Source organism: Acinonyx jubatus, chromosome A2, assembly GCF_027475565.1.
Source record: "Acinonyx jubatus isolate Ajub_Pintada_27869175 chromosome A2, VMU_Ajub_asm_v1.0, whole genome shotgun sequence".
NCBI classification, from domain to species: domain Eukaryota; kingdom Metazoa; phylum Chordata; class Mammalia; order Carnivora; family Felidae; genus Acinonyx; species Acinonyx jubatus.
The window spans coordinates 161,471,821-161,486,860 of NC_069383.1; the positions used below are offsets into that span (position 1 = coordinate 161,471,821).

General features: G+C 62.7%; 3 protein-coding genes across 5 annotated transcripts in view; 2 read left to right on the forward strand and 1 right to left on the reverse strand.

Annotated features, from left to right (window-relative positions):
• On the forward strand, positions 1-5,015 carry DUS3L (dihydrouridine synthase 3 like). 2 transcript variants are annotated; one of them, XM_027049272.2, is made up of 13 exons: positions 4-240; positions 914-1,187; positions 1,442-1,954; positions 2,300-2,341; positions 2,465-2,617; positions 2,878-2,994; positions 3,195-3,260; positions 3,338-3,448; positions 3,694-3,790; positions 3,991-4,066; positions 4,381-4,569; positions 4,645-4,773; positions 4,861-5,015. In XM_027049272.2, exons 1-13 carry the CDS (start codon positions 143-145, stop codon positions 4,931-4,933), a joined length of 1,938 nt encoding a protein of 645 aa, XP_026905073.1. In that variant the 5' UTR covers positions 4-142; the 3' UTR covers positions 4,934-5,015. The 2 variants fall into 2 exon arrangements, 1 of the variants encoding a protein (XP_026905073.1); XR_003417089.2 differs by lacking the exons at positions 4,645-4,773; positions 4,861-5,015 and having other exon boundaries at positions 1-240; positions 3,603-3,790; positions 4,381-4,522.
• A 148-nt stretch (positions 5,016-5,163) lies between these two features.
• PRR22 (proline rich 22) lies at positions 5,164-7,375 on the forward strand. The gene is made up of 3 exons (XM_027049273.2): positions 5,164-5,673; positions 5,777-5,839; positions 6,238-7,375. Exons 1-3 carry the CDS (start codon positions 5,544-5,546, stop codon positions 7,356-7,358), a joined length of 1,314 nt encoding a protein of 437 aa, XP_026905074.2. The 5' UTR covers positions 5,164-5,543; the 3' UTR covers positions 7,359-7,375.
• Positions 7,376-8,933: 1,558 nt separating this feature from the next.
• Positions 8,934-15,040, reverse strand: part of CATSPERD (cation channel sperm associated auxiliary subunit delta) — a 42,117-nt gene continuing 36,010 nt past the window's right edge. For both annotated transcript variants that reach the window (XM_027049269.2, XM_053220032.1), the window contains 3 exons: positions 14,473-14,656; positions 10,342-10,499; positions 8,934-9,229 (listed from right to left, as the gene is read on the reverse strand). In XM_027049269.2, the coding sequence (XP_026905070.1) occupies positions 8,992-9,229; positions 10,342-10,499; positions 14,473-14,656 (580 nt within the window). In that variant the 3' untranslated portion in view covers positions 8,934-8,991. The remainder of the gene's footprint in view (positions 9,230-10,341; positions 10,500-14,472; positions 14,657-15,040) is intronic.

The window sequence follows — 15,040 nt, forward strand, 5'->3', positions numbered from 1 at the left end:
TCCGCCCCCACGCGTCGACGCTCGTACAATGGCGTCACTTGGAGCGCCCCGGCCTGCGCGTTTCCCCAGCCCGACCGGCAAGACGCCCTCGCGACCCGGAAGGCCTTCCCGCCACACTCCGAGGCGGGCGTGAGGGGGGCCGATGGCGGAGGGAGCGGCGGAGGCCCCAGCAGAGAGTGGTGGCGGCGGCGACTCGGGAGCCAGCGCGCCGGAACGGGGGGTGGCGCCCATTAAACCTCAGTGAGTCGCCGGGGCCGGGGGAGAACCTCACGAGGCCTTCCCGGCAGCTGCAAGGCGTGCTGGGCGTGCTGGGCGACGGGGGCAGCAGCCCACACGGGAAGCTCGCAGGCTCTTCGGTCTGGGCCGTCCCACCGCCCGCGGGGACCGCGGCGCCTCCGGACACCGCGCGCGTTGGGGGCTGTCACGTGTGCTGAGGACCCCACGGTGCCTGCCGGGGCGGGCAGGGTTTGCGGCCGGGGCCGCAGTGCGTGCTGGGCACTGTAGTCTCCGCGTACGGCGGGAATGGCACTGGGGCACCTCCGGCCAACCTCGGGCTTGTGTCTGAAGCGAGGGCCGTGGGGCACGCTGGGGAATGTGGCGGCTGTGGCCCCGTTGCAAGGCATGCAGGGACATGTAGTTTTCTCTGGCTGAGCGTGGCCAGGGACGTTCAGGTCTGTTTGTAGTTTGGCTCAGCGCTGTGGGCAGTGGGACCCAGGCACAAAATAGGTCCTGCCTGTGGCCTCGAGCATCCGGGCCAGTAGTCGGCGGGTTCTAAGTAGTGCGCTTCCCATCAGCAGAAGCACTTAAGCAGGGACAGGCGTTCTCAAGCCCCTTTCCCCAGCGTGCATTGCGACTGAGCTCCAGAAAGGACTCCCTCCACAAGCCCTTTCTCCCACCGCCTCTCCACTGGCAGATACCTCACCACCAAGGAGCAGTTCCACGAGTTTCTGGAAGCCAGAGGGCAGGAGAAGCCCAGCCAGGAAACCGAGGCAGGAGACCCTGGTGGCAATGACCTGGTTGAACCTGAGGCCAAGCGGATCCGACTGGAAGATGGGCAGACGGGGGAGGCAGCTGAACCTGGGGAGCAGCCGCAGGTTCAGAAGAGAGCCCGGGGCCAGAACAAAGGGCGGCCCCACGTGAAACCCACCCACTATGACAATAATAGGCTCTGCCCCTCCCTGGTCCAGGTGAGTAATTGTTGCTTGAAAGTCCCAGAGACCTGCGGTCTGAGCCGCCATGCCCCCAGTTTGATCCTCAGGAAGTTATGACATAAGTGTCATCATTATTCCCATCTTTCAGCTGGCCTAACAGGCTCGATGATGTCACCCGTGTGCCCAAGAACACACAACCAGGAGGGGAGGGATTTGAGGTTCTCAGCCAGGCTGCCTGGCTGTCTCAGCCCCTTCCCGTCCTCCCTCGTTGCCTCTTCGTTTCCACGCAGGAATCAGCCGCAAAGTGTTTCTTTGGTGACCGCTGCCGTTTCCTGCATGACGTGGGCCGCTACCTGGAAACCAAGCCGTCGGACCTGGGCCCCCGCTGTGTGCTGTTCGAGACCTTCGGCAGGTGTCCCTATGGTGTCACCTGCCGCTTCGCCGGGGCGCATCTGGGACCCGACGGCCAGAACCTAGTGCGGGAGGAGTGGGTCCGGGCACCGCCTGTGCGCAACGGCCTGGACAAGGCCCTGCAGCAGCTGCTGCGAAAGCGCAAGGTCCGCTTTGAACGCGCCGAGCAGGCCCTGCGCCAGCTGAGCAGGGACCGGGTGCCAGGCCCCTCCCCCGCTGCCGCAGTCCCCGAGGTCACGGGGGCCGAAAGCGCCCCCGGGCAGGACAGTGGTGACACCCAGCAGGCCCTCCCGGGGCCGGACGCCGGTGCCCTTCCCAGCGGCCCGGTGTGGACCCGTGGGCCCCTGACGGATGAGGACGTAGTCAGGCTGCGGCCTTGTGAGAAGAGAAAGGTACGTGTTTCGGGCTTCTTGTTCGGGGCACCGGTAGCGGCGGGGGCAGAGAGAGCTGGACAGAGAGTCAGGGCTGGGACGGAGGGAGGCAGAGGGGAAGGCTTCCTGCAGGAAGGGGCATCGGGGTGGGGTTTTGGCAGTCGGGTCGGAGCTCTGCAGCAGAGGAGCGCGCAGAAAACGGAGCGGTCCTCGTGGAGGGATGCGCTGACCTGTGCTGAGGCGCGGAGGGGGGCGCTGCCGGGCGGGGCAGGGCAGGGCAGGTGCTAGGCCGGGGAGGGGGGAGGCTGGAGAGCCCTCGCAAGCCCGGCCGGAGGGGCGAGCTTCCCTGTGTTTACTGCCCTGCAGCTGGACATCCACGGCAAACTGTACCTGGCCCCCCTCACCACGGTAGGTCAGCCCGACGGTGCCGAGTGACCTCCCCTGCCTGGTGGGTCCTGGGGCTGGGGCGGGCGTCCGGGGTCCCCACCTGCCGCGTCCTCACGTGTGTGCGTCTCCCCCGCCGCCCCCCAGTGTGGGAACCTGCCCTTCCGGCGGATCTGTAAGCGCTTCGGGGCCGACGTGACGTGTGGGGAGATGGCCGTGTGCACCAACCTGCTGCAGGGCCAGACGTCCGAGTGGGCTCTGCTCAGACGCCACCAATGCGAGGATGTCTTTGGCGTCCAGGTGGGTGTTGCCCGACGGAGGGAGGCGGGAAGGGCCGAGGGGCTCTTGGCTGCCTGGTTTTCGAGCAGGGTTCGGGGCCGGATCTCCGACTCAGTCACTCCCAGACCCCTCTTGTCTCAGCCGTGGGCCGGAGTGCTGACCCGATGCCCCTTCAAGGGCTGAGGGCCTTGGCCCGGGGCCACTGCGGGAAGACGGGGCCGCTGTCCGGATCCCCGTGGGGGGGGGGGCGGTCTGGACCAGCTCTTCACCACCTGCCACAGCTCGAGGGCGCCTTCCCTGACACCATGACCAAGTGCGCCGAGCTGCTCAACCGCACCATCGAGGTGGATTTCGTGGATATCAACGTCGGGTGCCCCATTGATCTCGTGTACAAGAAGGTAACGGCCGCTCGGCCCTGGACCCCCACGGTGTGGGTGGGGCAGAAGCCTGGGATCTGGCCTTGCCCCCTGCCGAGTCCCTGGAGACCCGCGGGCATCTCTGTGCCTCGGTTTGCCCGTCTGGGCAGCAGAGGCTGAGAAGGGCGTCAGGCCCGGCCTGCGTCCCGGCCTCCCTTGCTCCAGCCGCCCGTTTTTCCCAGGGGGGGGGCTGTGCCCTCATGAACCGCTCGGCCAAGTTCCAGCAGATCGTCCGCGGCATGAACCAGGTACGCGCCTCGACGTCCCTGCCTTGTCCCCAGCCCAGCCCAGCCCCGGGCCCCTCTGACTGTAGCCATCGCCACAGGTGCTGGACGTGCCCCTGACGGTGAAGATCCGCACGGGCGTCCAGGAGCGCGTGAACCTGGCGCACCGGCTGCTGCCCGAGCTGCGGGACTGGGGCGCGGCCCTGGTCACGGTGGGTCTCGGGGCACAGAGGGTGTCGGGGCCGCAGGAGCGCTTGGCCGCCCTTCCTGATGGTCCCTCTCTGCCCGTCTCTCCCTCTTGCTCTCTGGCTCTCCCTTCATCTCTGTCTCCGTCTGTCTCTTTGCCTCTCTGTCTCTCCCTCTCAGCCCGTCCCTCTTGATCTCTCTGGGCCTCTTTCTCTGTGTCTGATTCTCCGCCTCCTGGGTCCTCCCTCCCTGCGCGTGGCTTCCTTTTCAGCTCCACGGCCGATCTCGGGAGCAGCGCTACACCAAGCTGGCCGACTGGCAGTACATCGAGCAGTGTGTGACAGCGGCCAGCCCCATGCCCCTGTTCGGTGGGTCCCCCGCCACCTGGCTCAGCCCTCCCGCCAGCCCTGCTCTCTCTCGGGCCGCATGCCTGGACCCCCCCCTCCCCCCCCCCCCCCCCACCGCCGGGACCCTTCCCTGCCCTTGTGGGTGTCGCTGGGCTGGCAGGAGCTCTCCCAGAGCTCCCATCGACACGCGGCTCCCTGAGACCCCAGCCTCTGTCCCTCAGGAAACGGGGACATCCTGTCGTATGAGGATGCCAACCGTGCCATGCAGACTGGCGTCGCCGGGATCATGATCGCCCGGTGAGTGTGCTTCGTGCGTGGAAGTATCGCAGAGCGTGGGGAAGGCGCCGGCGCACCTGAGCTTTGTTACAGCAGCCACTGCCCCCAGCCTCGCTGCCTCGTTCCCCCTGCTCTCCGTCCCCAGCAGGTGGCTCTGCCAGGACACGGGGCGGAGAGATGGGGTCCCGGCTGCTGGCGGCAGTCGGGAGGGGACCGGACATTCGCGCCCGTGTGGGCTGGCACTCTTGGGCTTTGGTGGTCGGGTGGGCTTAGCTGCGAGGCAGGGACCAGGGCTCCGGCCTGACGGCCCCCTGCCCTGCCCTGCCCGCCCGCAGCGGTGCCCTGCTGAAGCCGTGGCTGTTCACGGAGATCAAGGAGCAGCGGCACTGGGACATCTCGTCGTCCGAGCGCCTGGCCATCCTGCAGGACTTCACGCGCTACGGCCTGGAGCACTGGGGCTCAGACACGCAGGGCGTGGAGAAGACCCGGCGATTCCTCCTCGAGTGGCTTTCCTTCCTGTGCAGGTGGGCGCCCGCGCTGTGCGGCTTGGGGGGCCGTGGGTGGACGGCTTGGCCTGACCCCGCGCCCGCCACCTGCAGGTACGTGCCCGTGGGCCTGCTGGAGCGGCTCCCGCAGAGGATCAACGAGCGGCCGCCCTACTACCTGGGCCGCGACTACCTGGAGACGCTCATGGCCAGCCAGAAGGCGGCCGACTGGATCCGAATCAGGTGCCAGGAAACTGAGGCGCCGCGGTGTGGACGGCTGGGGGGGTCAGGGGGCCCCAGGCCTGACCCTGCCCTCTGCCCTCTTCACAGTGAGATGCTGCTGGGACCCGTGCCACCCAACTTCGTCTTTCTGCCAAAGCACAAGGCCAACGCGTACAAGTAGTCGTGGGGGTGGGAAGGGGCGTCTGAGGGCCCAGCGGGGTCTCCTGCTGCGTGAGCAGACAATAAATTTTATTCTTTTAAAACCCAGGCCTTTCTGTCACCCCAAGGCTTCCCCGTCCCGCTCCGGTCAGCTTTGTCTCGACACCGGGCCGTCCCTGTCCCCCTCGGTTCCCTTTTCTTTCTCATCCGCGAGAGTCCCCGGCCGTCCCCATGGGCCCAGCCCTGCGCCGCCCGCCGCTGCCGCCCAGAGAGGCTCAAACCGCAAGGAAGCCACAAGGGCTCACGAGGCGGGGGCCTCGGCCTGCGTGGGTTTGGGTCCGGGCGGGCTGCCTGGAGGAAGGCGCTCTGGAGCAGTCCAGAGCATTGCCGGAGGCAGCACATGGGAGTCCGGGGTCTACCCTGCCGTCTGTGAGGCCTGTCTCTGGCCGTCCCCCCCGCAACCCTTGACGCCGGAATCCCGACCAGTGGGCGGGCCGCAGCCTGGAACCCGCCGCCCAGAGTAACCAGGCAAACAGAACTCTGTAGGACTCTGAACCTGTTCTCCGGGTGGGCCGCCAGTGCTCCCACCTGCTGCCCTCCTGGCCTGCCCGGGCCGGGACCCCTGCCTCCCCATGCAGCACCCCAAACCCTTCTATGCGCCCACAGCTCCCCAAGAAGGCTTCAGCCCCCAGGGCCCAGATGGCACTGAGAGGCCAGGCAGTCAGCCTCTCCCCACCTGCACGGAGCCTCTTCCTACTGTGGGTACGAGTCGGAGGGCGCTAGATGTGGGGCGGGCGTGGGGGTGCCCGATGGGGTGGGGGACCGGGGCTCGGGCCCCCACCCACCTGCCTGCTTTTGTCGCCAGGTTCCTCCAACCTGTATCAGCCCCTAAACCCGGAGAAAGAGGTGTTTCCAGCCCCTCCGGCAGGTACCAGCCTCCCCGTGACCCTTGACGAGGACTCGGGGGGGGGTTGGGGGGGACGTGGAGCCGTCTAGGCCTGTCTTGCCCATGCCCCTGACCTTAGGTGGCCCCCAGAAGGTAAGGCCTGCGTCTCTTGTCCCTCAGGCCTTCAAGGGCAAAGCCTGTGCCCCCCATTCCCAGACAGGTCCCCCCCAAATGATGCCCAGGGCCCCTGACTCCCAGATGGGTCCCCAAAGGCAGGAGCTATGTCCCCATCCCTCAAATGGGCCCCAAAGCCAGGTCCGTGTTTCCCGTCCCCAGATGGGCCCTGCAGGTTTGGGCTGTGCCTCTCCCCCATCCCCCCTGTACTCCTCCCCCATGGGGGTTCCCAGAGCTCCTCTCAGGACTCCCTCCCTGGCCTGCAGGTTTCCACATGGCGCCCTGCGGGTGCTTCTTCGACCCCCGCATCTACCGAATCGAGTGGGCCACCACTGACTTCGGCCAGTCGTCCCTGTACAAGCTGACGGCAGTGGGTGGTCGGGGGCCCCCCGGGGGTCCGGCGGAGGGCCCCGCCTCGCCAGGCACCTACCTCCTAGAGCCCCAGCACTACCTCAAAGCCCCAGTGCCGGCCCCACCACCCCCGCCCTACCCGCATTACCTGCCGGTGCCCGGGGGCCCCCAGTACCTCATGCCCTACTTCCCCCCCGAGGGGCCGGGGCCGGAGGCTCTGGGCTTTGTGGGGGAAGGGGGGCCCCCCGCCTTCATGGAGCTGCCCCCACCCCTGCTCAAGGAAGGCCCAGGGCCGCCCCCACCTGCCCCCAAGGAGAACAAGCTGCCTCCCTTGCTCATCACGCTCCCCGCTGAGGCCGCGCTGCCCCCCGGCGCCTATGGCCACCTCAAGGGCAGCTTCAGTCAGCTCCGTGGGCCCGGTGGGCCCCTGGCCTTCCCCTCCAATGAGCTGCAGGGCGGTGGGGCCGGGCCGGCCCTGCTGTACCCGCCGGGCCCCGGGGAGCCCAAGGTGGCCAAGGCAGAGGCGGCCCCGCCGGGGGCGGGCGAGGCCAGGGCCCCCGAGGCAGCCAGGGCCTTCGTGCTGCCTGAGAAGGTGCTTCTGGAAGACGCCATGAAACTCTTCGACTGCTTGCCGGGCAACGCCGAGCCCGAGGGGTCTCCACGCAAGGCCCCCAGGCCGGCCCTGCCGGATAGCGGGGGCGGCGGAGACGACTCGTCCAGTGACATCCGCTCGTTGCACCTGCCGGACGAACTGCTGTCCTTTGACTACAGCGTGCCCGAGATCCTGGACACCGTGTCCAACGTGGACTGCCTTTTCAGCTTCAAGGCGCTTGATGAGGAGCCGGCGCCCCGCCCAGGGCCCCCCGCCGCCAACACCGTGGCCCCTGCCTTGCGACCTGAGCTGCCCAGCAGGAGGAAGGCCGGCACCTCGTCCGCCAAGAAGGGGAGGCAGGGAGGCAAGGGCAAGCAGGCTGCGGGCCTGGCCAGCGCCGCCCCCTCGGGGCCCAGGCAGGACCCGGGAGCCGGCCCCCATTAAAATGGATTTGACCTCTCGGCTCACTGTCGGCTCAGTTGCGTCAGGGCCCAGGGACGGTGGGCTGAGGCTGGCTGTGGGGGGCTGTCCCCTCCTCCGCCCTGTCGCGGGGGCGCTGGTTCACACGCGAAGGCCCAGCAGCCCCTCGGCACCTCCTGGGTGCTGGGCTTCCAGAGCTGAGCTGCGGAGGCTTAGAGTCCCGGGGAATCCTAAACACCCCCTCCCCGAGCCCCGGAAAATTGGGAGTCAGCCTGCAGGGATGGGTGCTTCCGGAAGGTGGGGAGATGCTGTCCATTTCTGTAAGGATCTGTTGCCCAAGTGGCGAACGGGTTGCCCAGAGAGGGGTGGGAGATGAGGCCTTCCCCCGCCCCGCCCCCCCGCAGAGGAGGAAGGGACCCTCCTGCCCCAGGGCCTGGGCTGGGTCCCTGGGACCTTCGTTGTTGGGCTCTGCCGGGGTAGCCCTGGGGGTGGCTGGGGTGGGCCCCCCTTCCCTGAACCCTCATTCCCAAGTTCGGGGGAGAGACAGCTGCTGGAACCGTGCTGCAGGCTGTGTGGCCGTGTCTGCGCTTACCCCGCCCGGCCCTGTTCTGGGCCTGGACAGAGAGGCCGGGAGCTCACTTCGCCCAGCTTCCTTCTGAGGCCCCCCTCTCCCCGCAGCCCCATCTGGGGTGTCTTTGAGACGAAACTCCAGGGCATTCGGTGAAGGGAAGGCCCTTGGCACGTGACGTAAGAGGAGGAGTTCGGTTTCCTTGGAGAAATGTTCGCTGCCAAGAGACGCCCGCCCAGGGAGGGCGGGGTAGGTGTGCGCGTGGAGGTTCCCCACCACTGGATCGCGACTGTTTGGGACAACTGAGGACGCCCACAATATAAACCTAAGAATAATCGGGAAAGTCATGGGACTTAGGACGGGATGGCTGTCGTGGGCCGCCTGGGGTTCAGAATGAGGCAGTGGGTGGGGAGGGAAACCCCGGTGAACGGGTAGGTAGACTACACGTACCCGTGTACATTGTATATACGCGTGTGCACACGTCTGTGCACATGTGTATGTGCTACCTACATGCATGTGTAGAACAGGCATGCATGTCTATACACGTGTATAGGTCTGTGCCCGTGTGTGTGTAACCTGGGTGAATACACGCTATGGGTGTATACGTGCATTGCACGCACATGCGTGGACACGTGCATACGTACGCACACGAGTCCCAGGTATACACACGTACACATGCAAAATCTGCCCGACATGTTCGTGCACATAGCAAAACACACGTGTACGTGTTTGTATACACGTTAGGGTTTGTACCCAGGAAATGCAATCCTGCAGGTCGCAGTCTCCTACGGACATCCCCCCACTTGTCCTTGGGCCTTGTCCTCTACAGGACACGTTGCCGCGTCTCCTGCTTTTCGGAGACTTGCCTCTTGTCCCCCCGATGCCTGTGCTGGTTTATGTCACCGGCCTGCCCACCTCCTGTCCCAGCCCATGTAGGTGCCACGTGCAGAGGAACTCTGACGTGAGGACGTGGAGAGAGACAGTGACGGTGGGGTGTCGGAAAAACAAACCACGCCTGATATGCGCTGCCGCTGGCTTTTTTCCAGAATGCTTTGTTTTAAGACAACTCTGGGCTCCTCCGCTGTGCGCTCAGCGCCTGCCTTGGAAACACGGGCAAAGGTTTCTGAGTCTCCTGCACAGATTCATCCAGAACTCCTTGAGCCTGAGGCCCTTCTCGGTGTGCAGCAGTTTGGGGATCATGTAGGCCGACCACACGGACAGCAGCATGGCCATTATGAGCGGGATGATGGTGACCGTCGTCGGGATGATGGACGGGGGCAAGGCCCCGTAGACGTAGACGCTGAAGGTGGTCTCCAGGTGACAGTAACTGCAAAAGGGCGGTTGGGGAGAGGCCATGGGGCACTGCCCTTCACCCCGGTAAATGTGTTAAAACCCAGGACGGGACGGTTGGGCCCTGGGTGCTGGGCTGGGACACCGAGTTCCATGTGTGTCCACTTCAGCTTTTATGCGAGTGCTTTGGTGACAGTCACGTTTTCCCTGCCAGCATCCCTGTCCTCCCCTCCTCTGGGGACAGGGTGTCCCCTCAACTCCGTGCCCAGGCTCAACCTAGAGAGGCAAACAGACCAACCCGTTGCTGACCGGAAGCGGAGGGCGGGCACGATGGGGCCACAAGCACCCAGCAGGCGGGGGTAGCAGGCCAGGAGGGAAGGGCATCCCAGGAGAGGGGACCCAGCGTATAGGAGAACTCGGCAGGGTTCAGCTGGCAGCGCGGTGCGGAGAGAGGAGGTGACGGGCTCGAAGGCAGTCCCCTCTCTCCTCCGGATGTGCCACCCCAAGCCTCCTGCCCATGGCCATCCCAGAGTTGGCCCCTCCTAGGTCAGGGTGTGGGCTCTCAAGGGAAGGCAGGGTCTCCATGTGCTTAGAGGGGCGGACTTTGTATTTGGAGAGGACAGATGATGCGGGGGATTGTCCCCTAGTGCCCCGTCCGGTGGGAGACGTTGATAATCCAGACCAGCACACGTAGAAACGTCCTCGCGCACGGGGGTGGTAACCATTTGTAGGGAGCGCCGATTCCCATGGTGTGAATTCTCCCCCTGTAGCTGACCTCAGGCTACCAGTGCAAAGACAGTTAGCTTCCCAAACCCCTGCATATTTAAGAGTCAGCTCCTGCACCCCACCAGCGGGATGTGGTTTGTGGGGGTGATTCTGGTCCCCGAGGGCGGGGACGTGGCCGCTGGTCATTGCTGTTGCCCCAGCGCCCAGCGTGGGCTCTGAGTAAGGACTTATTTAGCGAGTGAACAGATGTCTTTCAGAACTTAAAAGTATCATCCTTCCCAGAGGCTGCCGGGAAAATTGATGTTTATCAGGGACGCGCCAAGCGGTGGGAGAAAGGTGGGTCCCTCACGTGTGTGACCTGCCCTCGGGGAGCCATCCCCCCGCCCCCAGGCCTCTGGCGCAGGGCGACCCGCCCCTGCTCACCTGTAGTAGGGATCCACGATAGAAAGGAAGAAGACGTAGATCCCGTTCCTTTGGTCAAAAATAACCTTGTTTGCTGTTGGGCCTCCCAAGATCTGATACGGGACATCTGGCCATCTCAGAGGGGCGTCGTTGTCGGGGTCATGGCAGCTGATGTAGTTCTGGGGAGAAGGACAGAGGCGTGGCCACCAGCTTAGGGGCCGGGGAGGGCCGGGCCAGCGCCCGCAGATGCGCCCCGTGCGTGCACGGCCCCGCCTGCGACACGTCTCACCAAACGCTCGTGGGTGGGCGTCCAGGGCCAGGTGCTGGCGGGCAGGTGGCTCGTGGCCTTCGCGGGGGACGCCGTGGATGGCTGCTCGGTCTTTATCCTGCCCCCCTGCTTCTGGGCCTTCCCAAGCTATAGGGGCGGCTAGCTTCACAGAATCCCTTACAGTCCTGAGTCTGGGTCTGGGCGCTGCCGGCTACACGCACAACTGGTGTTGTGGGCTGAGGTGAGCCCCCACCCCCGTCGCATGTTGGAGTCCTAACCCCCGACGGCCCAGAGTGTGACCTTATCCAGAGATGGCGTCTTTTTCACGTAAATCTGGCTAAAGTGAGGTCATCAGGATGGGCCCTGATCCAGTATGACCGGCGTCCTTATAAACAGGGGACGTCTGGACACAGGCATGCACAGGGAGAACACCAGTGTGAAGACAGAGGCAGAAACTGGGATGTGTGTCTACAGGCCAAGGAACGCCAAAGGGGGCCAGCAAACCACGAGCAGCCAAGCCTGGAACAGAGTCTCGCTCTCAGAAGGAAACAGCCTTGCCAGCACGTTGGTCCCAGACACCTGGGAAAGTTCCTCCAGAGCTGGGGAAGCATAAATCTCCGGTTCGTGGTGTTTTTGCTACAGCAGCCCTGGCCAGCTAAGACACCTGGGAAATCTGAAGATACAGAGGAGACCCAGCCACCTTCCTGGGGCTTCTTGTTGGCATGGCCACCGAGCGTGGTCGTGGCACCAAGATGTGGTTGGGTGGGGGCAGGAGCTTTTCTTCCCTGTCTTCAGATCCCAGGATTTCATATAAAGGGGGAACCTCCCTGAAAACTCAACAGGTGCATCAGGCTGCCTGCCTGAGCTGAAGACCTCTCTCTTCTGCACTATTTGCTGGTGGACCCAGAAGGGAGGGAGCTGGGCTTGTAGACAAAAGAAGAGAAAGAAAATTTTAAAGCAAGAAAGTCAAAGTAATAGCCCAGCAATATGAAAAATAAAGGACTGGGGCACCTGGGGGGGCTCAGTTGGTTGAGCATCTGACTCTTGATTTCTGCTCGGGTCACGACCCCAGGGTGGTGGGATCGAGCCCGAGTCAGGATCCGCACTGATAGCATGGAGCCTGCTTGGGATTCTCTCTCTCTCTCTCTCTCTCTCTCTCTCTCTCTCTCTCTCCCCCCCCCCCTCAAAAAAAAGAAAGACTCATTTTGCATGGCAAAAGCGAAAACCTGAAAGACATAAAAGATAACCTGAGGGAAATATTTGCAACTCATATTGCAGTAAAGGGTTAACTTCACAGATCTATAAAGAGCTCTTGAAAAGTGAGGAGAGTCTGAAATCCCAGCAGAAAAAATGGACACAGACTGAACACAATCCACAGTGCAGAGAAGTGAAAATGGCCCTCAAACAGGAAAAGACACAGCCTGGTCCACCGTGGAAGAAACGCACGCGGAAATAGACAAGTTCCTCCCGAGACAGTACACCTAGCTGGTGCGCTGTGGAGAGACAGGTGTCCGTGCACTGTGGTGAGAGGCACCGTGACACCACCCACGGAGGGGGCCTTAGTGGCATCCGCCTATAAGCCAGTAGGCACTTCCCTGGCCTCAAAACAGTTCTGCAGGACCAAGGGACTCAGGCTGGTGGGTTGAAGTGAGAGACCGGAAACATCCCGCGCCCGGCTGTTGGAGCACCCGTCCTGTGGAGGGTGGTCATGTGACTTTAAAAGGAAGAAGCCCCCCCATGCCTCCTCCCCTTCGTGCACACAGCTCTTCCCATCAAGAGGTGGGGTCTGGGTGGGCCCTGGAAACTGCTTCTGACCAGTAGAACAGGCCCGGGGGGGGGGGGGGCCTGCTCTTTCGGCTTTTCTGGAGGTTTGGAAGTTCTCAGAATTAAAAACAAAAACACAGGGGCGCCTGGGTGGCTAAGTTGGTTAAGCAACTGACTTCAGCTCAGGTCGTGATCTCATGGTTCGTGGGTTCGAGCCCCTCGTCAGGCTCTGTGCTGACAGCTCAGGGCCTGGAGCCTGCTTCGGATTCTGGGTCTCCCTCTCTCTCTGTTCCTCCCCTGCTCGTTCTCAGTCTTTTAAAAATAAATAAACGTTAAAAAATTTTTTTTAAATCCTTCAGGAGTAAAAACAATTGAAAAAGCTGGGCCATATAAAGACCATATTAAAAAAAAAAAAAAGTAACGGGACAAACTGGTAAATGCATGCTACATTGAATGACAGCACTAATCAAAAGAATGCAACGCTATATGCGGGCACAGTCGGAAAATAATAAACAAATTATATGTATGTGGCTTTCTCCTTTAAAGAAAATGATCAGAGAGGTGGTGTTTGCACGGCAGTGTGAACCCACAGAATGCCTGAGCTGTGCTTTTTTTTTTAATTTATTATTTTTTTACGTTTATTTTTGAGACAGAGAGAGACAGAGCATGAACGGGGGGAGGGGCAGACAGAGAGGGAGACACAGAATCGGAAGCAGGCTCCAGGCTCTGAGCCATCAGCCCAGAGCTCGACGCGGGGGGCTCGAACTCACCGTCTGTGAGATCATGACCTGAGCTGAAGTCGGACGCTCAACCGACCAAGCCACCCAGGCGCCCCTGAGCTGTGCATTTTAAAACGGTTCCTATAGTTTAGGTGAAGTTCACCTTGGATTGAAAAAAAACAAAAAACAAAAAAACCCAAGTAGAATCATTGTTCCCAACAAAATAAATGATCCAACTCACTCAACACAAGGAGTGTGAGAACACTTTGAAGGTGCCCAGCTAAGAAAGAAAGCGTTAAAAAAAAGAGCCCAGGGGCGGCCGGGTGGCTCAGTCGGTTAAGCGGCCGAGTTCGGCTCAGGTCATGACCTCTCGGTTCATGGGTTTGAGCCCCGCTTCCGGCTCTGTGCTGGCAGCTCAGAGCCCGGAAGCTGCTTTGGATTCTGTGTCTCCCTCTCTCTGCCACTCCCCTACTCGTGCTCTGTCTCAAAAAAATAAATGTTAAAGCGGAGAAGTCCAGTGTCTACACGCGGGAACGGGCATCAGGTGTGGGGAGCGAGCGCCACCTGCTGGCGGCGTTGCTGCGCTGCGGTCGCGCCCTCGCATCTGGAGGCTGAGCGGTTAGAAGCGGTTCGTGTGAAATCAGAAGACTCACAAGAGGGCCCGCGGGGTCCCTTCCTTACACTGGCATCACGCCCTATTTCTCCATTGTGCGAGACCCCATGTGCACGACAGAAACGCTCCCGCGGCAGGAACGACTGTGAATTTAATCGGTCCCAGTGGTGATAGGCATTTGGATGGTTCTGGAAGCTTGCATATTATGAGCATGCCTCGGTGCCTTTGGCCAACTCCCTTGAGAGAGCTTGCTCACTTCATAGTCCCCAGATGTCCTAGCGGGCATCCCCACCCCCAGCCACCTTGCTGTGGAAGGTCTGTGTCCCCCCCCCCCCACCCCCCAAATCCCTGTGTTGAAATCTGCCCCCCAAGGTGGTGGTTTGGGGAGGTGAGGCCTCGGGGTCAGATCAGGTCAGAGGGTGCGGCCCCCATGAATGGATGAGCGCCCTGATGAGAGAGACACCAGAGGGCTCCCTGCCCCTGCGCCCTGTGAGCACACGGGGAGAGGACAGTGGTCAATGAACCAGGAAGAGGCCCTCACCAGACACAGAGCCCACAGGCGCCTTGAACTTGGACTCCCGGCCTCCAGACCAGTGAAAAACAAATGTCTGTTGTTATAAGCCGTCCAGTAAATATTCCGTGACGGCAGCCCCCCTGTGGGCTGACACTTCCCCCCCTCACCCCCCCCCCCCCGCGGAACCTCCCCCACCACGTGACCAGTCATCACCACCTGCAGGTGACCGACAATGGGTTGTTCGGACCCCTTTTGGAAGAAGAGTAAACCCTACCTCTCGGTCCCAGGCGAAGGGCCTTTTGTCGCCTGCGCTCTCCAGGATGGTGGTCCAGTTCTGCGGCTGGGATCTGCACAGCGCCATCTGGGCGGTCAGGGAGTACGTGTACGTGAACAGCCCGTTCACCTCCAGCAGGACGAACTCTGCCTTCGTCACCTCCTGGAACTTTCCTTCCCGCCACCTAGGACACACGCGCAGGGCTTGGCTGCAGGGGGGTGCAGGAGCCCCGAGATGTCACGAGACAGTTCTGGGGACGGTGGGGGCGGCAAGCGAGGTCCCCTGGCCTCACCCAGCTGCCACTTGGCAGGGGACCAGCAGCAGGCGGGACGGGGCAGGGCCAGGAGGTGGGGGGGGGGGGGCGGGGCACGGGCACGGTGTCCTGTGGGGTGGCCACCAGAGGCCTCTCTGAGAAGCAGAGACTGGAAGAAATTGATGGGATGTTCTACAGGCAAAAAATGGCACTGGTAAAGAAGTAGATGAGGGGCGACTGGGGGGCTCAGTGGCTGAAGCGTCCGGCCTTGGCTCAGGCCATGATCTTGCGGTTCGTGGGTTCGAGGCCCACATC